The 24269-nt window shown below is 34.1% G+C and overlaps 1 protein-coding gene across 3 annotated transcripts in view; it reads left to right on the forward strand.

The window, feature by feature from the left end:
- Positions 1–24269, forward strand: part of CADM2 (cell adhesion molecule 2) — a 1075698-nt gene that overhangs the window by 912299 nt on the left and 139130 nt on the right. For all 3 annotated transcript variants that reach the window (XM_029939146.1, XM_029939148.1, XM_029939147.1), the window contains one exon: positions 11719–11889. In XM_029939146.1, coding sequence (XP_029795006.1) covers positions 11719–11889 — 171 coding nt within the window. The remainder of the gene's footprint in view (positions 1–11718; positions 11890–24269) is intronic.

Raw genomic sequence — 24269 nt, forward strand, 5'->3', positions numbered from 1 at the left:
ATGAGAGTGAGAGAGAGAGAGAGAGAGAGAGAGAGAGAGAGAGAGAGAGAGAGAGAGAGAGAAAGGGAGGGAGGATAAATGGAGGGGAGGTGGTCAGGGGATCAGTTAACTGGGTGATGGGTATTAATAAGGGCACTTGTGATGAATGTATATATGTAAGGGCTATATGTAAATGATGAGTCACTAAATTCTACTCCTAAAACCAATATTGCACTATATCTTACTAACTAGAATTTAAATAAAAACTTTAAAAATAAAAAAATTAAATCTACTACACAGAAAAATGGTAGCAAATTAACAACTGCCCACAGCTCATACATGTTGACATGGTTTGAATCTACCAGACTAAGGAAAGGAATGATTTACCTGATTGAATATGGCCATTTTTCTAATTAATTAAGAACAGACTTATTAAGGATCTATGATGTTCCAGACTGGATATGAGAACTATGCAAAAGCAAAAAAATAAGAATATTTGGAGAGAAAAGGTGGAAAAGAGAGATAATAAGGAGAAGAAATAATGGAAGAAAACCCAAACCTAGTAAAAAAAAAAAAGAGACAGAAACAAAATTTAAATTCTAAGTTATTCTTTGTTTTATGAATACATGAATTATATTGAACCTTATGAATAGCCTAGTGGGTAATTAAAAATTTTAAATTATATGTAGCTCATAAAACAATACAACCTGTTGAAAACTGATCAACAAAACTTTTGTAATACATGGTATGGAAAAATATAACATTCAGAAAGGCTAACTCTGCAACACAGATGCTTTACTGATGCAAATGATTCATTTACATAACATGTAGATAAGGGGCTGGTTGATTTTTCTTACATGTGCTGAATGCTACAAGAGTCCATAAAATAAATTATTTGATGACTAGAAAATTGCATCACCATAGGTGTCTCAAAGGAGTTACACTTACCTGCTGCTTATAGTATTTACTCAAATGGATAGATATTTTTATTTTCTTATACAGTTTACTCTAATGGATGGGATTTACATTTTTTTCTGCCATCTTTTATCATATTTTGGGGCCTACAATAAAACACCTTCTAAAGTGGAAAATAGAAGAAATCTTTCAGTCTTTAGTAGAAGAAAGGACATTATAATCTATACAAATATAGTGAATTTCCTTAGGCATCAGACTTAGAGTCAGGTAATTTTTTCCCCAGTCACGTGGTTTGATCTTTTTGATTCAGCCTAAACACACACACACACACACACACACACACACACACACACACACACACACACCGGTGCACAAAATAAAATATTTTCTTAGAAAGTGCTACAAGTGAAAGTTGACTTCTCACATTCAAACTTTCGGTTAATGGTACTGAGGTTCAGTCCACCTACTCTCAAGTGAAAAGAGGTAAGATTTTTCTGGCCACAGGCAAGTGAAAGGAGCATAAGGAACCCTAGTTAAAGCCATAAATGTTATTCCTTGGATATTAGGAGTTTACTCATTTTGGCTTCAAAATGCCTTACCTCCTTTCTGTCTACAATTGCTGCCGGCTATCTTCTCCTTCCTCTGCGTTGTACAGTTACCTCCACCTCATGAATGATGGTCTCCCAGTAGACTGACTAAATCATGGCTTCCCCAGAACTAGGAAATGTAGGAACTGTGACATGTAGGTGTGCATGTATGCTCAAGTGTGTGTTTCTAACTTCAATTATTCTTTGAATTCTTCAAGGTTTAAAATCATGTGAAGATAAATGAAAAGGAAAGGGTGCCTGGGTGGCTCAGTCAGTTAAGGGTCTAACTCTTTATATCAGCTCAGTTCATGAGATTGAACCACACATTGGCTCTGTGGGAAGCAGGGAGCCTGCTTGGGATTCTCTCTCTCCCTCTCTCTCTGTCCTTTCTTTATGCTTGCTCATGTGTTCTATCTCTCAAAATGAATAAATAAACATTTTTCAAAAAGGATATATGATAGAGAATCTGGAACACACTAGTTTAATCACATTGTTTAATCATATTGATTCTGCTTGAGTCTAAAGACTCATGCCTGCCACCCTGGATGTTAGTCACCCTGGGCTTAGATACCTCTTCAGATTTAGTCATCCCTGGCTCAACTCATAACATGCTCATTTATAGCAAGAGATGTCTACAAAGGAAATTACTAGGAGAGGAATTTACTATTAAAAGGCAAACCTGGCTATGGCAAACACTGTGAATTCACATTTATTAAGTATTGGTGCTATAAAGGATTACAAATTTATTTTCGCATTTCAATATACTTTTTAGATTTTTATGATTCTAATTTTATTAGATATAAAATATTAAGGAGTCCCTAATAAAACATTGTGGTCTGGGATTAGATTTGCACAAGGCTACTACCTCTTCCCCTATCATCCTCTTTTTGGAGTTTTGTATTTATGAACAATAGGTAGGGTGTAAACTAAGCTCAAATTGCCCAAGATAAATTTCATACACTATGCAGCATGTATCTCATAGCTCATGAACATGCTGTGTAAGTCAGAAAAAGGAACACCTTGTTGAAACTGACAAATGCTGTATTTTAGCTCATGATGTTAGTATGGTAGAAGTAATAAGCAATATTCATATTGCTGCTGATTATTCAAAGAAAGTGATAATACAACAAAAAAGATTTTCTTGAAGATGAGCTAATCTCTATCTTGGTTCTCACAACAATTTTTAACTAATTTTTTAAGTAACTGTTCTACCCTAAAATAGTCTATCTCCCATATTCTTTTCAAAAGATATATGTGATAGTGTGAGGATCAGAGAAAAGATCTGATATTATTAGTTCTTGAACTGTTATTTTCTGGCACTTGGAACATACCAATAATGTTAAAAATATTTAAATAATATATTTTTATATTTGTCTACCTCACTGGACTGGGATTTATTCTTTTGCTTAACCTTTTATGTTCAGAATCTGACATGGCAGAATCAAACACATGGTAAGAACTCAAGGTTTGTATCTGGAGAATAAGTGAGTCACTTGTGCCAAAGTGGCCTGGGACTTTACCTTGATAATTTTTAAGGATGGTGACTCATTTTTACTGGATGCTCACTTGGACTAAGCAAACTAGTTCTAAATATTCTTCTAAGGTATGGGAACTAAATAGAGAATTAAATAACTATAACTGTGGAACTAAATATAGAATTAGTCACTTGGGTGAAAGTGATCTAAGACTTTACCTCAATAATTTTCCAGGAAGATGACTCTACTCTTTCATGATTGTTTTACTAGACAAAACAATATATATAGTTCTTCGTGTTCTTCTAAGGTACCTAATCTTAATACATGTTTGAATGTTCCTGAGGCACCAAGCAATGATGGAACAAGGTCCACTTTTTTTTTTTTTTTGAAGGAGAATGACTCTTAGAGCTCATTAGGTGCTAGAAGAATTTGCATTCATATAAAAAAACTGATTAACATAAAAGGCAATGATACTGAATATGGAACAACATCTAAATTAATTAGTAAAGAAAAATAAAATAAAACCCAAAGTGGGGTTAACAAATTCTTCTCATAAAGCCTTTTACATTTGCCAATGGTGGGTCACAAACTTTGTTTGTTAGTACTTTTAGCTACTACAAAGAGAGAGACATCATTACATAATTATTATGTCCACAAAACAGTGTATAAAGTAGCTCTAACATTTCCTGTTACTGAGAGTCAAGAGAGAGATTTCCTCTCCGAGTCCACGTTTCAGACAAATGTGTATGTGTTGAATGGAGTCAGTCATAGAGTATATATAATAAGATCTGTCCAGTATATACTCGTAACATCTTCCAATGCAGGCTTGTGGAATAACACTGAAAACAAACTTAGTCCAGGGTGCCTGGGTGGCTCAGTTGGTTAGGCATCGACTCTTGGTTTCAGCTCTGATCATGATCTCACAACTCATGAGTTCACATCCCACACCAGGCTTTGCGCTGATATTACGGAAGCTGCTTGGTATTCTCTCTCACCCTTGTCTCTCTGCTGCTCCCCTGCTCATGCATGTGCAGTCTCTCTCTCTCTCAAAACAAATAAACTTAAAAAAATTAAAATACACATCTAAGTTACTGAATGAGTAAATTTATAAAATGGCAGCTGAGTTGCTTGTCTTCTAAAAATGATGTGTTGAGTTTTAGAAAATTTAACCCACAGAACTTCTTTTAAACATTAATTATACAATATATCCAGTTGTCCAAAATTGTTACTTTAAATCTTTGTTATAATGTTATCTTGTATAATGCTCACATTTTCTCTTCCCTCTGGCAGGAGGACATACATTCAGCTTACTAACAAATTGTCAAATCATTAAACTACCATTAATATTGATTCAGAATGATTCCCTAAAATTGCCATCTGATCCAACATAAAATACTTTTATAAACCCAGACACTGAAAATAAAAATAAGGTTCAAATTCTCTGTTAACATCAATATCTGAGGTTGTAACCCTACAGCTTTGATCATGGCCAGAAAACTAAAGGTCCAAATAGATCAGAAGAAGTGATGTAATATCCTACATAATTCCTAGGAGTTATCTCTGAATGTTGAGAAGTTATGGTACTTCCAGTACTGGAAATAGGTAGGAGCTGTGTCTAAAGCTTGCCTTGTTCTCATGGGGCTGTGGCATACCGGCCTTCCAGTGGACTAAAAGGAAACAGGCCCACATGAAGTAATGTCCAATAAAGAAGACTACCACAGGATAGAGAACACGATTTCCCTTTATAAAAATGGGATGTTCTTCTTTCTGGATCTGTTTAAATGGAATCAAAATCACAAAAGTGCAGAAAGCAAATGTATCACAGAAATTTAAAATGCAGTACTCAGGTTGATTAGAACCCCTGTGGAGACAAGGTAGCTTTGCAAGGAACTTCACTTCAGAGGACTTCCTTTATAAAATCCAGTCCAAAAGTGTCTGGAAACTACAGATATAGAAGCAGGTGACCTAACATGATGAATCTGGAAAGATGGATGTAGAGGATGTTCCTGAGATTTGATATTTTATGAAAAGTTTTGAATGTAACAAAACAAAACAACATCAAGAACAACAACAACAAAACACCTAGATGACCTCTGTTCCTTGGATAACCTGATTTGGCACTTTTAAATTTGTTAACTTGTTAATTTGCTCACAACTACATCTGTTTTTTTTTTCCCCACCTTAGCTCTTGGTGAGATAAAAATCTAAAGCCCCAAATATGCATTAAAAACATTAAAAAAAAAAAAAGGAAACACACCTAGGTAGCTAATTTGAGCATCTGACTTCAGCTTAAGTTATGATCTGGCAGCTTGTGGGTTCAAATCCCACGTAGGGCTCTGTGCTGACAGCTCAGAGCCTGGATTCTGTCTCTGTTGCTCTCTGCCTTTACCCCACTCATGCTCTGTCTCTCTCTCTCTCTCTAAAAAATAAATAAACATTTAAAAATTTTAAAAAAGTTCAGGAAAATAACACTTAGTGAGAAGCATACTTGAGGAACTTTCCTAGGCAGATTTATGTTTAACTTTTTTATTATAGGAAATTTCTAACATATACAACAATAGCATAATAAGACAGTTCTCACCCACCACCCACCCAATGCAACTGCTGCTCTGATAATTTAAGAACAAGTGCTAAAAGTCCAGAACCTCCTTTGGAAAAAATTAGAGGGGTTGCTGAAAGAATTATGAGCAAAATAATCCTACAAATATCTCTTTTTATTTTTTGCTTTCAACTTGTGCTGATAAACATACCAATGCATTATATATGAAATGCATACTTTGAAAAATGCAAAATACAAAAAAATGCATATTTTAAAAGACTCAAAACTCATATTTTAAAAGACGTGGTAACTCAGTTGAGCCTATGACTCTTGATTTTGTCTCAGGTCATGATCTCACAGTTCGGAGTCTTGGCACAGAGACTGCTTGGGATTCTCCCTCTTCCTCTCTCCGCGCTTCCCCTGTGCTCACTTGCGCTTTCTCTCTCACTTGCACTCTCTCTCTCTCTCTCAAAAATAAATAAATAAACCTAGAATATGTGTTTAATAATTAAAATAAAACAGTAAAGGTAGAATGGAATCTAAGGAAGAGGAGAAATTAAAATGTTAAAGATAGACTGAAAGGGAGAGAGAAGAATGGATAGAGTAAGTTCCAATATTTCCTCTTCATCTTTGGTTCCATCTCTGGTATTAATGTATCCACTTTACCCTTACTCCTCAAAACGTATCCTTGGGCCAACAGTTGACTTTCAGGCTCCCTCCCACAAAGTATTGAATCAGAATCTGCATTACCAAGATCCAAAGGTGATATATATGTCCATTCCATTTTGAAAAATACTCCTCTAGATCACAATGTTAATGAACTGACATGCTGAGGGAGAAAAAGTGGATACTCTGAAACAAGACAGAACATGAAACAAGAAAACATATGCAATCAGCCAACTGTGTAATATAAAGAAAATTTCTATTGATTCTATAACTGTGAATGCATCAGTTATTTTATAAAGATAGAAAGCAAAAATAGATATAAATTTTAAGTACTATTTCCTGCCTGTTTTGTGGAGGGGGGGATTGAAGGAAAAAAATCAGCATAAAACATAAAGATAATATGAATGGCTTTTCTTGATGTTTTTTTTTCTTTTCATCTTATTGCTTCTAGGAAGCCTATAAGCTGTCACATAAGCTAATATTAAAAGCAACAAATTATACTTTTGTTTATTCAATTTGAATGATGCTTGTTAAAATTTTATGTTATATACAATTGCTATCAGATTTTATGTGTCCAATTAATATTACATTAAATGATACTTTTGTAAAGGAATTAGCAAAATGAAGCAGATGTTTAGGTTCTTAAAATACAGCTGTTATTAAAATTAAACAATTAGCAGCAATATTACAGAATAATTTTTCACATATTATATAACAATTATAAAAGTGGTTTGTTAAGAGATCTAAATTTTCGTACACTGTCACTGCTTAGACCTACAAACAAGATCACATTTAACATGAATTTACAGGGAAGAATATAAAATATAGAAATGAGACAACATTTATATAAATCTATGACATTGAAAACTAGAAGAGCATCATAGACATAGGACAAAGGACTATAACTGTTTCTGTATTATTCTGACATATTTTGACTGAAAGGAGATAATTCCATTTTTTACTCTAATATTTTTAACTGAAAATGAAACTAATTCTTAAGTCTAATAATCTCAGAAATGACTTTAATTAGCACCAATGAGATAGTTCATGAAACAAATATTTATGGAGAACCTTGTATCCTGTATGATTGATTCACAGTTGTAAGATAGAATGATATTTTGATGTTCTTCCCCTACTTTTCAAATGTTAGAAATTTTTCTTACTTTCAGACCTGCCTAAATTACAGAAAAAAATTTTAATGGTAAAATCTTAGGTATTTTTTCCTTAATTTGTGAAGACAATGATAAATGTATTTTCAAGAAGAATACACAGAATATTTACCTAATTTTATCCTGATGTAATGCCTGAGTCCAGTTCCAGCAGGTCCAGGGCTCCCTGAAGGATGGATGGTGCTGGTGAAAGGGAGTGAGAGAGCCTCGGCTTCTTTCTGCTCACCAGGCAGGCATCTCTGCACTGACCAGAGCGTCAGCTTTATTTATTGAAAAAACTGTATGGGGTACAAAACAGGAGTGGCAATTGCTTTAGACAATGATTTCTGATGACAAATTCTTTGGTATGTAAAAATTTCCCAGAACAGAGATTGGTAGAAGACTCATGCATAATCTTCATCAATAGTGATTGAAGTAGGAGACTAGATGCTTATCACATGGGGAAGGAAGGTATCCTTAGCATTCAAATACAAAGCAATGTTTTTAGCATAGCAAAGGCAAGAGTTAGTTCTTGGTGAGCAGGGGTCAAGAGCCCGTTTTCTGGAAGGGAAGAAAAACAGGTTTATCAGGAAATATAATATTTGCTCCTATAATCACAAAAGAAGAAACTCCTATAAGTTCCTTCACAAGGTCTGATACTGGTCAGCCAGGTGCCTTGGGGGTCGGTGCTTACCAAAATTTGAGGTGGAGGTAGAAGTAGGTCACCATCTCTAGGTGAGAGGCCTCCACCTTGCAAACCCGCCTTATGTTAGAAATGGCTCCCAGTGAAGTAATATTTACTTAATTTTATTTTTTTAATCAAACAATAAGGTAAAGTCAGACTTCTTTGAAAATAATTAAAACTCAATGGACTATGCAATGTACCTACCCTCCAAATACCTGAAAGTCAGTATTCATTTCAAAGTCAAATCTTGGCATGGAGAAGGTGACTTATGTTACTTTGTTGTCATTAAAAAGTCTTTAAATGTTTTAAAAATAAATTATTTAATACATGGTAAAATCAAATATTTTATGCACTTTATACAACCTTTTTTCTGAAAATATTGTTCATTTGAAATGAAAGAGTAAGAAAGTAGAATAGCTTTCTCTCAACTATATTTAAGATCTTCTTATAATATCTTAACGTTAGCCTATCATTTTGATTTCTAACCCATTAAAATTACCCTTTTCTTGTCAACTATTTTAGACAAGAAATTTTAAATTAAATGAAAATATTATTAAGCCTCTTTTCCATAGAGAACAAATAATGCCTGAATGCACCATTTAATGATGAATCTTCATCATGTGCAGTAAGTTTAAATATCAATAAATGAAGTCACATCTTGTGCAAAGTATTCCTCAAGATTTATTTCATTCATGCTTAAATAAATTTTTCAGCCAAGTGAAGAGCATTTATTTCAATGTAAATTTCACTGCAAACACATATTTTTAAATATTCAAAATATTCAGATGACTGTCATCTTCTTTTTATTCAAGTAACAGTATTTATTTATTTGTTTTTGTTTCAAACTTTTCTTTAAATTCCAGTTAGTTAACACAGTGTTACTAATGCTTTCAGAAGTAGAGTTTAGTGATTCATCACTTACATATAACACCCAGTTCTTATCACAAGTACCCTCCTTAATACCCGTCATTCATTTAGTTCCTCCCACCCACCTCATCCTATCAATCCTCAGTTTGTTCTCTATAGTTAGGAGTCTGTTTTATGGTTTGTCTCTCTCTCCCTCCCTCCCTCTCTCTCTCTCTCCCTCCCTGTTACTTTGCTTTGTTTTTTAAATTCCACATGACTGAAATCATTTGGTATTTGCCTGTCCGTCCTTCCTTCCTTCCTTCCTTCCTTCCTTCCTTCCTTCCTTCCCTTCCTTCCTCCCTCCCTCCCTCCCTCCCTCCCTCCCTCCTTTCTTTCTTTCTTTCTTTCTTTCTTTCTTTCTTTCTTTCTTTCTTTCTTTCTTTCCCTTTCTTTTGAGAGAGAGACACAAAAAGAGAGGGGCAGGACATAGAATCTTAAGCAGCTTCCACACTCAGCAGGAGGCTGACATGGGACTCAATCCCATGACCCTGGGGTCATAACCTGAGTTGAAATCAAGTCGGACACAGAAACTTTTTATGTGGATAAAATGCCAACAGTTCACATTTGCCTTTGTTTCCTTTGCCTCCAGAGATATATCTAGAAGTTGCTACACATGAGGACAAAGAGGTTGCTGCCTAGGTTCTCCTATAGCATTATGATGGTTTCAGATCTCGCAAATAGGTTTTTTATTTACTTTTAATTTATTATTGTGTATGGTGTAAGAAAGTGGTCCAGTTTCATTCTTTTGCTTGTTGCTGTCCAGTTTTCCCAACACCATTTGTTGAAAAGACTGTCTTTTTGCCATTGGATATTCTTTCCTGCATTGTTGAAGATTAGTTGACCATATAGTTGTGGTCTATTTCTAAATTCTCTATTCTGTTCCATGGATCTATGTGCTTATTTTTGTGCAAGTATCATATCTTCTTGATCACTACAGTTTTGTATGATAACTTAGAGTCTGGAATTGTGATGCCTTCAGCTTTGCTTTGCTTTTCCAAGAATGCTTTGGCTACTTGGGTTTTTTTGTGTTTCCATGCAGATTTTAGAATTGTTTGTTCCAACTCATTTGGTGTTTTGACAGGGATAACATTAAACCTGTAGATTACTTTGGGTGTAAAGGCATTTTAACAATACTTGTTCATTCAGTCTATGAGTATGGAAAGTTTTTCCATTTTTTTTTTTTTTTGGTGTCATCTTCAATGTCTTTCATAAGTATTCCATAGTTTTCAGAGTACAGATCTCTTATCTCTTTGGTTAGATATATTCCTAAGTATCTTATGGTTTTTGGCACAATTGTAAATGGAATCAGTTCCTTGATTTTTCTCTGCTCTTCATTTTTGGTGTAAAGAAATGCAACAGATTTCTGTATGTTGATTTTGTATACAGTGACTTCCCTTAATTCATTTTTTGGTGAGGCTTTCAGGTTTTCTACATAGAATATCATTTCATTTGCAAATAGTGAAAGTTTGACTTATTCATTGGTTATTCGGATGCCTTTGATTTCTTCTAGTTGTCTGATTGCTGAGGCTAGTATTTCCAGTACTATGCTAAATAACAGTGATGAGAGTGGACATCCCTGTCTTGTTCCTGACCTTAAAGAAAAAGCTCTGTTTTCCCCATTGAGGATAATATTAGCTGTGGGGTTTTTTTTGTATATGGCCTTTATGATGTCGAAGTATGTTCCCTCTATCCCTACTTTGTTGAGGGTTTATATCAAGAATCAATGCTGTACATTGTCAAATGCTTTCTCTGCAAATTTTGAGAGGATCATATGGTTCTTATCCTTTCTTTTATTAATGTGGTATGCCACATTAATCGATTTGTGAATATTGGACCACTATGTAGCCTAGAAATAAACCCCACTTGATTGTGGTGAATGATTCTTTTAATGTACTGTTGGATTTGATTTGTTAGTTGAGAATTTTTGCATCCATGTCCTCTTTCATTATTTTTTTAAATTTTATGTAGATCCAAGGTAGTTAACATATGGTATAATAATGGATTCAGGAGTAGAACCCAGTGATTCATCCCAGGGCTCATCCTAACAAGTGCCCTCTTTAATGCCCATCACCCAGGTAGTCCATTCCCCCACCCAACACCGTGCCAGCAACCTTCTGTTTGTTCTCTGTATCTAAGGGTCTCCTATGGCTTGCCTCCCTCTGTTTTTATCTTAATTTTCCTTCTCTTTCCCTATGTTCACACGTTTTGTTTCTTAAATTCTACATATAAGTGAGATGGAACAAGAATGTGTATTAGTAAGTAAAAGAAGTCAGTGAAAGACAAACACCATATGATCTCTTACTTTCTTTAGCAAAGAAGATAACCTTCTCATTGTAGGTGTTCTTTGGGAACTATGTTTATCTCACAATGCTCATGTTGAAATGATAGCTCAGATACATTGTACTTTCTTTTAGGCATAACACTATGTTGTGAATTCGCCCTTCTCAACTATACTTGTGGCTCAGGGATTTAAGATTATCTCATGCAACACTTAAATATAAAGAAAGGAGTTGAATATTATAAAATGTCCTGATTTCTCAAATGGAGTATAAAAAATATCTTGTGCTTTAGTTTCTTTAGAAACAAAACTCTTCATTTCACCTTTTAATTTTATTGATGTGTTCACCTTTTAAAATTTATTTCTGAAGTAGCTCTATCCTTGCTCAAATTGAATAAATGTTAAATTAACAAATATTTGCTTTTTAAAAATTAAAAAAAGTAGAGGGATGGTGCTTCCAGTTGTGCTGCAAATAAATGAAATCTATTACATTTTGAAAGATGATGTCACAGAGTTTTAACATTTACATTTTATTTTCAGATGTAAAGTATTTAAAAGAAGAGGATGCCAATCGCAAGACGTTCACTGTCAGCAGCACACTGGATTTCCGAGTGGACCGGAGCGATGATGGTGTGGCTGTAATCTGCAGAGTAGACCATGAATCCCTCAATGCCACCCCTCAGGTGGCCATGCAGGTGCTAGAAATACACTGTAAGTAAACACTGCTCCCTTCCCAATGATCTCAGCAAAAGCACCTCTCTTCATCTATATTTAAAATCATTTCCAAATGTCCTGAAGTTACCTCACAGGCAAAATCTACAGCAAAATGAAGTACAACTACCCTCACGGGTATTCATCGGATTCAAAGGAAAGAAGTCCTTGCCAGGGTATTATTCTTGACAAGAAAGAGAAATAGGTTACAACTTCTAAATCTCTTCCACAAGATAACTTGACATAAGCGTACTTATCTGGGTGGGGTAGGATCTGAGAGGGCCTTGATGGACCTTAGTGTATGAAAGTAACTTGGTTAATCACAAACGTGTTGTGCTATCTGTGGTTTAACATGAGACAATGTTTACCTTCTATATGAGATAATCTGACTTTTATAAATACAGAGGCACATCCATTGTGGTTTCTTCATCAACATCATCATTACCTACAAGTGAGAGGAACAACATTAATTGGATGTCTCCAATGGGTAAGGAGCCGTGCAAACTGCTTTGCTGGAATTATTTAATCTCATGTCTCATGTTTGGGTATCAGCATAAAAACCTGATGATGATTAGTGACTCTTTTTAATCACAATTGATGGATGAGGACACTGAATATTATAGTGGTTGAGTCACTTGGCCAAGTTCACACAACTAGCAAATGGTAGACTTGTAATCATGACATTGTTAGTAGTTAGAATGGCATTTGGAACACAATAGGTGATTTATAAATATTTATCCACATGAAGATGAATCAACTGAGATATATAAGAAAAAGTTGAACCCAGAAGATTATATTTCTGAATTGTATTACTTCATTTTTTTTAATGTGAAGTTTTTCTTTGCTTTTACAATCTGTGATAAAGTTATAGTTTGAGTTTAGAATTTGTGTGTGATACAAAATTACATTAAAATCCCAAAATGTTAAATCTAAGTAATAGTCTTAATAGACCTCATTGGATTTTGTTTTTATCTATTTATTCAGCAAGAACTTGTTGGGGCCCTACTGTGAAAGAGGCATTGCTTTTGGCACCAAGGTTATATAAGTGACCAAAAAAGATTAGCATTAAAAACAAGTTAAGATAGTCTTCATGTGTCAGAATTACCATCACCAGCCACAAAATTCAGTTCTCTTTTAGCATCCATTTTAGGTGAGAATGATAGAAAAGCAAAATAAAATAAAAATAGCATATGGCATGCTATGTATTAAGTACTGAGTGGAAAAAATAGAGCAGAGTTGATGAGGAGTGCAATCTGAGTAATGGGAATGGAGGTATATATATATATATATATATATATATATATATATATACAGGCACATACACATATATATACACATATGCACATGCATATATACAATATTTATATGTAAATATATATGTATTATAAATATATACTTATATGTAAATATATATGCTGTTTATATTATACATACATTTAAATGGAATACACACATACACATATGTATATATATACATATACATATATATGTGTATATATATATATATAATACAGAGGGAAGAGCAAGTACAAAGGCCCTGAGGTAGGAGCATGTGTAATGTTTTTTGTGTTTCTTAAAACAGCAAGAATACCAGTAAGACCAGGATAGAGTAGAGAACTGGAGAGTACTTATGAGAGAAGATCAGAGAACTACCATGGGGACCAGGCTTTTTTCCCCCACTTTCTAGTAAAAAAACGTCAATCTGATTATGTTGCTTAATCATTGCCCACTGTTTTGATTATTCTTAGTTTACTAGTAGTGGAAATTATATATTTTAAAATTTTTTATGTTTTTTATTTATTTTTGAGAGACAGAGACAGCGTGAGCAGGGGAGGGTCAGAGAAAGAGGGAGACAGACTCTGAAGCAGGCTCCAGGCTCTGAGCTAGCTGTCAGCACAGAGCCCGACAGGGGTCTTGAACCCACAATCGTGAGATCATAACCTGAGCCGAAGCCGGACGCATAACCGACTGAGCCACCCAGTCACCCCTATCATAATATTTTAAATACTTTCAATTATATTAAGTTAGTTTCTTAAATTTCCTTCTGTTATTGAAACAGATTCTGCAGCAAGCATATTTTAGAGCCCAAACTGAGATTTTTTTTCAAATTTCAGCATGTATTTGCAGTGACATGTTGGAACAATTACTGAAACGTCTTGATCTTTGATTATAAACTAGACAATTAGGTTCTTCAAGGATCAAACTAGACAACATTTTTGTGGTATTTAATGAACTTTCTATAAACACCGGTTCCCTTAGTTAGTTCAGGCTGCTGTAACAAATATACTCATAGACTGGGCTTATAAGCAAAAGTTTATACTTTATTTCTTATACGTTGTAGGCTGGAAGTCCAAGGTCAAGGATCAGGTAAGGGGCCTCATCCTGGCTCATAGTGTCTGCACATGGCAGAAGGAGCTAAGGAGCTCTCTGTTTTGTTTTGTTTTGTTTTGTTTTGTTTTGTTTTGCTTTGTTTTTATAAGGGCACTAAGCCCAGGCATAATCTTCCTAAAGCCCCCCACCTCCTAATACATCACATTGGGGATTAGGTTTCAACATATGAATTTTGGAGGGACATAAACATTCAGCCTATAGCACCTTCCATTTTCTAGTCTTATTTAATATGTCTTTAAACATAATGTGGAAGATTATATAAATTAATATGTGAGAGGTTATCAGCATCTTGATTTAAACTTTTTTCACTCACATATAGAGCAAGTAAGAATTTAAAAATAATATTTGATTACTGATTTAAGTATAATTTTTAACATATCATAAAAGAAAATAATACAAATTAAGTCATAAAAGTATTAAAGTCACCAGCCCAAGATTAATCACTGAAACCCATCAATAGTAAAGCAAATCAGATATACTTAGTTTGCTATGGCAAAGAAGAAGTTCACACCAAAGGATTCTCTGGTGCTGGTAAAACAGTTTGAAGAGGGTTTGTCCTGAATCTTCTAAAGAGGGTTCTAGGTTGAATGCTGCCAAGACTGGGGACAAACAGCAGATGTATATGTTGACAGCTTTTACCTGGAAAGCAGACATTAAAGCAGAACTAGGTTTGCTGTTATAAAGATGCAGTGGTTCATCATGCTAATTTTTTGTGGTTGGTGAGTGTCCTGGTCTGTCTGATTTCAGACCTGAACATGGAACAGACTTGCCTTTGTCTTCTTACACCCCACAGTCACAGAGCAGCTCCAACTGATTATTGTTTAGATTCTAGAGAATTCTTTATGTTTGTTGAGAATATTTCAGCCTAGCTGTAAGATGCCAATTGTTAGCTGCCAAAGTCATTTTCGCTTTTTTGAGAGTCTAAAATGGAACTATTATATATATACTTCCTGGGCATTTTTTTGCTATTCACTGTATTTCACTGTGCATTATTAAGTGAACTTCACGGAAGAAGGCTATTGAATTCCCTCATTTTTTAGAAAGTTTTACATGAAAAATGTTATACTTGCTGTCCAATTAAAACAGCAACTCATTTTATCATGGTTTAATATGTAAGTGGCTGAAGGCAGAGACCATATCTATTTAAATTATATATTTCAGCATCTAGCATACCACCATTCAAGTATGTGAAGGTAATTAAAACTAACTGATGATAATGCTGAATGTTCCCCTAGGGATGCAGAACATTCCCCAGAAATGAAACAAGGAGTAGAGAGTGAAGAGGGGGCATTTAGCAATAGTTTGAATTAAAATTAGAGCAAATTGAGCAAATTGTGTGTGGTCTTAATGGCTCTGCATAGGTACCCATGTGCAATATACATGATGTGAAAATTTCCATGGGTGTAAGTAGGAGGAAATAGAAAGAATTGAAAAAGGAAGAAGGTGGTTAGTCTAGAATTTGTAGAAAATAAATTTAGGATTTCCACATTGTTTTACAATGGTCCTATCATGAAAAACCACAAAGATTGACTCAAATGGAGCCCCACAAGCAAAGAGCTGCCACTGTTTTCTGCAGTAAGTGACCAGAGTAAATATATTCCCTTCCATAGTGAAAAGTGAAGACGAGGCGTGGAATTAAAATTCTGTGAAAAAGCAGGTTTGATAAGAAATTAAAAAGGAGAGGGGTGCCTGGGTGGTTCCGACTTCAGCTTAGGTCATGATGTCACAGCTGACATGATCTCTGTGCTGACAGCTCAGAGCCTGGAGCCTGCTTTAGATTCTGTCCCCCTCGCTCACTGCCCCTCGCCCACTCATGCTCTGTCCCTGTCTCAAAAATAAATACATTAAACATAATTTAGAAAAATTAGAAAGGAGAGTTAAACACATAGTATGAAGAGCAAAATATATATAATAGGAGGAATTGTATTTCTAGGGCTATGTTTTAACTCCATAACCCTGTGATTCATAATTTAGAAGGATTCAGCCTATAAAGTATGTCACAGCAATGTTCATTTCTTTATAAAATATTAATCCTAAATTTTAATGCCACTATGAAGGAAGATAGTTTCTTTAAACATAAAATTTCAGAAACTCTAGACTCACTGTGAGCCACAAATGCCTGCAAATTTCACACAACAGATAATAGCATCCTCTGTACCTGAGCCATGGAAAAGCCCCTCTTTTTTTATAGATGGAAATTCTAATTCATCCTTCTATTTTTATGCAGATCTCTTTGAAAACAATAACTTTTTATTTGTCTGATTTAATTTTTAGAAGAGCAGATTGTATAAGTCAGATTTTATTTAATTCTCAGTAAGAATAATATATCTTCACAAACAGAAAGAAATATGCACAAAACATAGAAAAGAAGAAAATAACTGAACATTCATTTTCTATACATGACACTGACAAAACTTCATAAAAAGGCAGCTATTATTGAAAAGGAGAAACATAAGAGACAGATTAGTAAAGTATTTCAGAATAGTGAATGCTCTGAGAAAGTATTTTAATACTATGGCATTGAACTAACAATATGGATAAATAAGAACCTAAACTTTAAGTCTCTTGTATGTATGTGTGTTTTAAGTGAATAATATATTATATATATAATATAAATAATTCATCAAATTATGAAATCTTTTGCCATCATTATTTGATAACAGTGCTATTCTTTACCTATAAGTAACTGTTTACACATGCATATCATAAACAAGTTTTAAACACATCATTACAATAGTTCACTGAAGAAAATCTTCTTGTGACCCTAAACAAAATCCTCCGTGTAAGCAATCATATAAAAAACATATATGCTAGGTGTAAGCACCCCAAAAAGAAAAAAAAAAGAACAGAAGCAAGGAAGAAAGGAAGGAAGGAAGGATGGGAAGGCAGGAGGGGGGAGGAGAGAGGGAGGGAGGAGAGAGGGATGGAGAGAGTGAGAGGAGGACAGGAATGAGGAAGGCAAGAAGGCAGACAGTAAGGGAGGCAAGAAAGAAGGAAGGAAGGGAGGGAGGAAAAGAAGGAAGGAGGGAAGGAAATTTGATGGAAGCCGCAGTGTTAAAGTTGTGTATTTAGGGGAGATCAGTTAGGGAGCACCTGGCTGACTCAGTTGGTAGCGTTTGTGACTCCCAGTCTCAGGGTCATGAGTTCATGCCCCATGTTGGGCATGGAACCTGTGTAAAATAAAATATATATATATGAGATCAGTTAGGATAATTACTGAAAATAAATCCATTATATTTCTTTAAATAACAGAAAAAATATGGATTTATTTGTTGCTATAATACTATTTTTATAAAGAAAAAAATGGTCAGTATAGTCCTGACCTTTACCTCCTTGAAGTTTTTAATTTCTATTCTAGCTAATATGCAAATGAATAATCAATTTTCCCTTAAGACCTTGTTAAAAAATGTATTGCTAAAGAAATTCCTTTTTTTCTCTTTTAAACAGAATTACTTTATTCCTAGATAAACTGAATTCTTGACTGTACATTATTTGCTACTTTTCTGGACTGTTTAATGTACATGATCAGTTCTCCCTTTAGCGCTACTTTTCCTAAGAAAAAAATTAAGATTACAGGGCACCTTGGTGGCTGTCAGTTAAACTTCCTAAGCTTCTGACTTCAGCTCACATCATCATCTCACGGTTTGTGGGTTTGAGCCCCACATCAGGTTCTCTGCTGTCAGCAAATAGCCCTCTTCAGATCCTCTGTCACCCTCTCTCTGCCCCTTCCCCAATGGAGCTCTCTCTTTCCGTCTCTCAAAAATAAATAAATAGGGGTGCCCATAGGTGACTCAGTCTGCTAAGCATCCGACCTCGGCTCAGGTCATGGTCTCATGGTCTGTGAGTTCGAGCCTCGCATTGGGCTCTGTGCTCATGGCTCAGAACCTGGAGCCTGCTTGCGAGTCTGTGTCTCCCTCTCTCTCAGCCCTTTCCCTGCTCATGCTCAGTCTCTCTCTGTCTCAAAAATAAATAATAATGAAGGATTTGAAAGATTTTAACTGTTTTGTTTATATTTCCATTTATATCTCTACTGTAGAATTACATTATATAGAACAGACATATTTTCAGATGCAGGCAGAGATTCTTCATTAAATTGAGTTTGTTTTTTCATTAAATGTGTTCTTATTTTTGAGAGACAGAGAGAGCATGAGCAGGGGAGGGGGAGAGAGAGAGAGGGAGTCACAGAATCTGAAGAAGGTTCCAGGCTCTGAGCTGTCAGCACAGAGCCAAATGCAGGGCTTGAACCCACAACTGCAAGATCATGACCTGAGCTGAAGTCAGACACTTAACCAACTCAGCTACCCAGGCCCTCCACTAAATGTAGTTTTTTATTGTCCTTTTTAATTTATAAAAACATTGAGTTCTCACCTACTCAATCCTCCCTTACCTCTCTAGCCCAGGTCAATGTCTTTTAAATTGTTATAGAAAGCACTTGATTAAATGTTTCAGGATATCTAGGTTTATTAGACGGAGAGGTGAGTGTTACAAGTAGAATTTCAAAATTAAACTTATTTGGCATCTCATTTGTGAAATGCTGATTATCTAATTACCTTGTCTATCACAATTTATCTGTGGTTCAGAGACACAGAATGTTAACAGAGTCAGCAAATGTGAAATGTGAAGTATCTGTAGGTCAAATTTCCAAAAATTAAAACAAATTATTACTTTAATTAACAAAATGCCAGATATATGCCTGAGGACACTTTGGAAGGATTTTGAAGTTTCAAAATATTTCACAAAACTCATGAAATAAATACATTTTAGAATCATGAAGTGATCTATCATGCCTAGAAAAAAAAGATACATTTTTCTATATTAATAAAGATAACCTAAAGTTCAACCTCTATCTGAGATCCTAATAGTCTTTTTAAAATTTTTCATTGAAGTATAATTGACATACAATATTTTATTAGTTTCAAAGGTACATTATAGTGATTTGATATTTTCATATATTATAAAGTGATCACCAGAAGTTCAGATATAATCTGTTACCATACAAAGCTATTACAGTATTATTGACTATATTCCCATATTACATCCCCGGGACATTTTTATTTTATAACTGGGAGTTTGTACCTCTAAATCCCCTTTACCTGTTTCACACATCTCTCAATTCTTCCCCCTTTGGGCAGTCTACAGTTGTTTTCCCCTCTCTCTCTATGGGTCTATTTCTGTTTTGTTCATTTGCTTGTTTTGTTCTTTAGATTCCACATATATGTGAAAGTGAATGCATATGGTATTTGTCTTTCTCTGTCTGACTTATTTTACTTACCATAATACCTTGTGAGTGCATCCATGTTGTTGCAAAAGGCAAGATTTCCTTCTTTCTATGGCTGAGCAATATTTCATCACACACACACACACACACACACACACACACACACACACACACCATCTTTTTCATCCATTCAACTGTTGCTAGACACTTAAGTTGCTTCCATATGTTGACTGTTGCAAATAATGCTGCAATGCACATAAGGGTGCATCTCTCTCTCTCTTTTTTTTCTTACATTTATTTATTTTTGAGAGATGGAGAGAGACAGATCATGGGCGGGGGAGGGGCAGAGAGAGAGGGACACACAGAATCAGAAGCAGGCTCCAGACTCAGAGCGAGCTGTCAGCACAGAGCCTGATGCAGGGCTTGAACCCATGAACTGTGAGATCATGACTTGGGCCAAAGTCAGACGTTTAACCGATTGAGCCACCCAGGCACCCCTGCCTATTTCTCTTGAAATTGGTGTCTTTGTTTGCTTTAGATGGAATTGTTGGATCCTAAAGTTGTTCTAATTTTAATTGAGAAAACTCCACTATATTTTCCATAAGTGGCTGCTCCAATTTACTTTCCTACAACAGTACACGAGGTTTCCCTTTTCTCCACATTTTCACCAACACTCATTATTTCGTGTCTTTTTGAGAATAGCCATTCTGACAAGCATGAGGTGATAATCTCACTGTGGTTTTGATTTGTATTTCCCTGATGATGACGAGTGATGTTAAACATTTTTTCATGTACTTGTTGGACATCTATATGTCTTATTTGGAAACATATATTCAAGTCCTCTGCTCATTCTTTAATGGAGTTATTTTCTTGCTATTAAATTTAATACTTTCTTTACATATTTTGTATCGTGGTCCTTTATTGGATGTATGATTTGCAAATAGCTTCTTCATTCAGTAAGTTGTCTTTCATTTTGTTGATGGTTTCCTTTACTCTGCAAAAACTTTTTGATGGAATCCCATTTTTTTTTCTTTATTTTAGCTTTTGTTGTCTTTGCCTGGGAAGGGTTGTTCAAAACACACATTGCAAAGACTGATGTCAAAGAGTGTCCTGTCTATGCTTTCTATTAGGAGTTTTATGGTTTAAGTTTTAAAAATTGAAGTCTTTAAACCATCTTAAATTCGTTTTCATATATGGTTGTCCAATAGATTTTAAACTTTTTCAGGGAGGATACATTCACATATTTCCCATAGTGATACATTATTGACATGTGTCATGAAATAATTATTTGTTCTTTTATGTGTAAAAGACTATTTTGTTTAGTCCTTACAATATTGAATTATTATTATTACTATTTTTTTACATTTATTTATTTTTGAGAGACAGAGAGAGACAGAGTGTGAACAGGGGAGGGGCAGAGAGAGACACACAGAATCGGAAGCAGACTCCAGGCTCTGAGCTAGCAGTCAGCACAGAGCCTGATGCGGGGCTCGAATCCATGAACTGGGAGATCACGACCTGAGCCGAAGTCTGACACTCAACCGATTGAGCCACTCAGGCAGCCCTGAGTTATTATTTAACCAGCAAATATTTTACGTGATCTGAGTGCATGGATTCAGTGTGTTACTATAAAGTTTCTGTTATTAATAGAAATAAACATTTTTTGTGTTATTAAATCTCAGCTAAGAGAAGTGTATGTTAGTGAGTACAGATTCCAAATTTTAACAAATATTAAATTCATATATTAAACTACTCCAATATATTCTCAACTGGCTTGTCCTAATCAAGCTTATTATAAAGTGTGCATTTAAAAAATTTTTAGAAGTTTTAACACTATTTTAAGCACACATTTTTTTTAAACTTTTAAAAAGTTTTAGAAGTTTTAAAATTATTTTATGCTATTCAAAAATAGTTCCCAAATAATGGAATGTATAAATGGTACAGATGACAATGTATCTTTTTCAGTTAATTTTAAATCAATTTAACTGAGACTAAAAGCTGGATAATAAAGTGAGGCAGAAAAGATTTTGACAAGTAAAACCTAATATTGAGAAAATAAGCACAAGTTATTAATATCCAATATTTTTTTACTTCTAATTTAATAGCATTCTGCTTTAGAAATCTATTTTTAAAATATAGTTTAAGGCTGATTTTTCCAAATAGACTACATATTTTTGATTAGTGTCCTATATTTTATTAGTGTCCTAAAATTTTCAAATTATTCTGGTTCTGTTTTCTGATTGAAGTGTAATACACACACACATTTCTATGAGAAAATAGATGATTAGAAAACTATAATCAATTGATGTATTGAACTTTATTGGATTAGCTTTTAATATACTTAATATTATTACTATTTACCATCTTAGTTCAAAAGACTTTGTTTTTAATTAATAGGGTATATTTTTCAGAGCAGTTTCAGTTCATAAAAAATTTGAACAGAAAGTACAAAGTTCCCATATATACCCTTATCCTACCCCCACCTCACTTTCCCCCTATAATTAACATCTTACATTATTGTGATACATATGTTAACAATTGATGAACTAATATTGATAGATTTTTCTTTTAAAATGTCCATAATTTACATTAGTATTCACAATTTAAGTTTTATGATTCTATAAGGTTTTGATGAGTGTATAATGCCCTACAGCTATGGTTACAATATCATATAAAATATATTCATTGCACCTAAAGCCCCTGTGCTTCACCACTTGATTGCCCTTCTCTCTCCTCAACTCCCTGGTAACCTGTGATCTATTAGCTATCTGTATAGGTTTACCTTTTCTAGGATGTCATACAGTTGGAGTTATATAGCATATAGTCTTCTCCTACTGTTTTATTTCACTTAGAAATATACATATAAAATTCTGATGTGTGTGGTTTTGTTTTGTTTTTTGGTTTTTTTTTTTTTGGTTTGAGAGCACCTTTCTTTTAACGTTAACTACTATGCTAATGTCTGGATATACCAAGGTTTGTTTATCCATTCACCTATTGAAAAAAATCTTAGTTCCAAAATCCAGTAGTTATGGATAAGGCTATTATATATATCTGTATGTTGGATACAGATATTTATCAAAGGTTTATGTTTGAGCAGAAGTTTTCAACTTGGAGTAAATGGCATTCAAATTTTAATTAGAAAAACTTTGGCAAAAGGCAAATAAGTTGATTATGAAATGAAGAGGCAACGTATCTTCACATTACTAAGACTACAACATAAAATTTAGAAAATCTAAACATGTTTATCTTGTAGTATAAATCATATTGCTGGATTGTATGTCAAGACTATATTTAGCTTTGTAATAAACTGTAAACTATCTTGAAAAATGACTACTTCATTTACATTCCCACCTGTGATGAATGAATGTTCCTGTTCCTCCATGTCCTCACAAGCACATGGGATCATCAGTGTTTTGGATTTAGGCCATTCTAAATAGTGGTGGTATCTCATTTTAATTTGCAATTCCATAATGTCTTATGATGCTGAGCATCTTTTCATATGCTATTTTCCACTTGCATATCTTCTTGGATGAGGTGTCTATTTAGATTTTTGCCAAGTGTTTAATTGCATTGTTGTTTTTCTTGTTGAGTTTTAAGAGTTAGTTATTTGTACATTTTGGATACCAGTCACTTATCACACATATCCTTTGAGAATACTTTCACCCATTGTCTTTTCATTTTTTTTAAGTGTCTTTCTCAAGAACAAACATATTTTATTTAAATAAAGTTCAGCTTATCATCTTTTCTCTCTCATGGATTATGCTTTCTGTGTTGTATCTAAAAAGTTGTCATTAAACCCAAGATCATCTAGATTTCTCCTATCTTATCTTTTAGAAGGTTTATAGTTTTGCACATTACATGTAGGTCTATGACCCATTTTGAGTTAATTTTTGTGAAAGATATAAGGCCTATATTTGGATTCATGTTTTTGCATGTGGATATCCAGTTGTTCTGGCATTTGTTAAAGACTGTCATTACTTCATTGAATTGCATTTGCTCCTTTGTTAATGATCCATTGACTTTATATATGTGAGGCTCTCTCTGAGTTCTCTATTCTGTTCCTTTATTTATTTTTGCGTTAATGCTATACTGCCTAGGATACCGTCTTGAAGTAAGTAGTGTCAATCCTCAGACCTTCTCCTTCTTCAGTATTGTAATTTTATTAATATTTAATATTTATAAACTTATAATTTAAATATTATAAACTTGATTATATTATAATTAACACAAATATAGTAACCAATATATTAAACTTCATTATACTAATCCTTGATATGTCAGGAAAGAATATAATTGCCATTTACCAATCGGGCCTAAGAGCCATATTGTTTTTAGATTTTTAGGTTGTAGGTTAATTTTTGAACGATGTGAAGATGTAATAATAAAGAGATAATAAAAAACAACTTTTTAGACTCTGTAATAATAATTTAAATATAGCAAAGTTGGATTTCTATTTCATATTTGCCATGATTTGATTATGTATATATCCCAAATGGGCAACAACTGTCATGTATGTTCCTGGAACATAACACATTTTAAATATCAAGTCCAGATTTCAAATGTATGTCTACTGTGTCCTATTTAGTTATTGTGTCTGGTTCTTCTTTCACTTGAATTGTCAGAATTAAACACTTGTAAAAACTTTGGAGGTTCCTAATTTTCTCAAAGTCAGTAAACATATCTTTGTTCTTTAATTGCAAACATTTCTATTTTTTGATTTATAAGCCCAAGATAAATTAAAAAATAAAATGAATTTAACTTTTATTGTTAT

Source organism: Suricata suricatta, chromosome 5, assembly GCF_006229205.1.
Source record: "Suricata suricatta isolate VVHF042 chromosome 5, meerkat_22Aug2017_6uvM2_HiC, whole genome shotgun sequence".
In the NCBI taxonomy this organism is placed as follows: Eukaryota; Metazoa; Chordata; class Mammalia; order Carnivora; family Herpestidae; genus Suricata; species Suricata suricatta.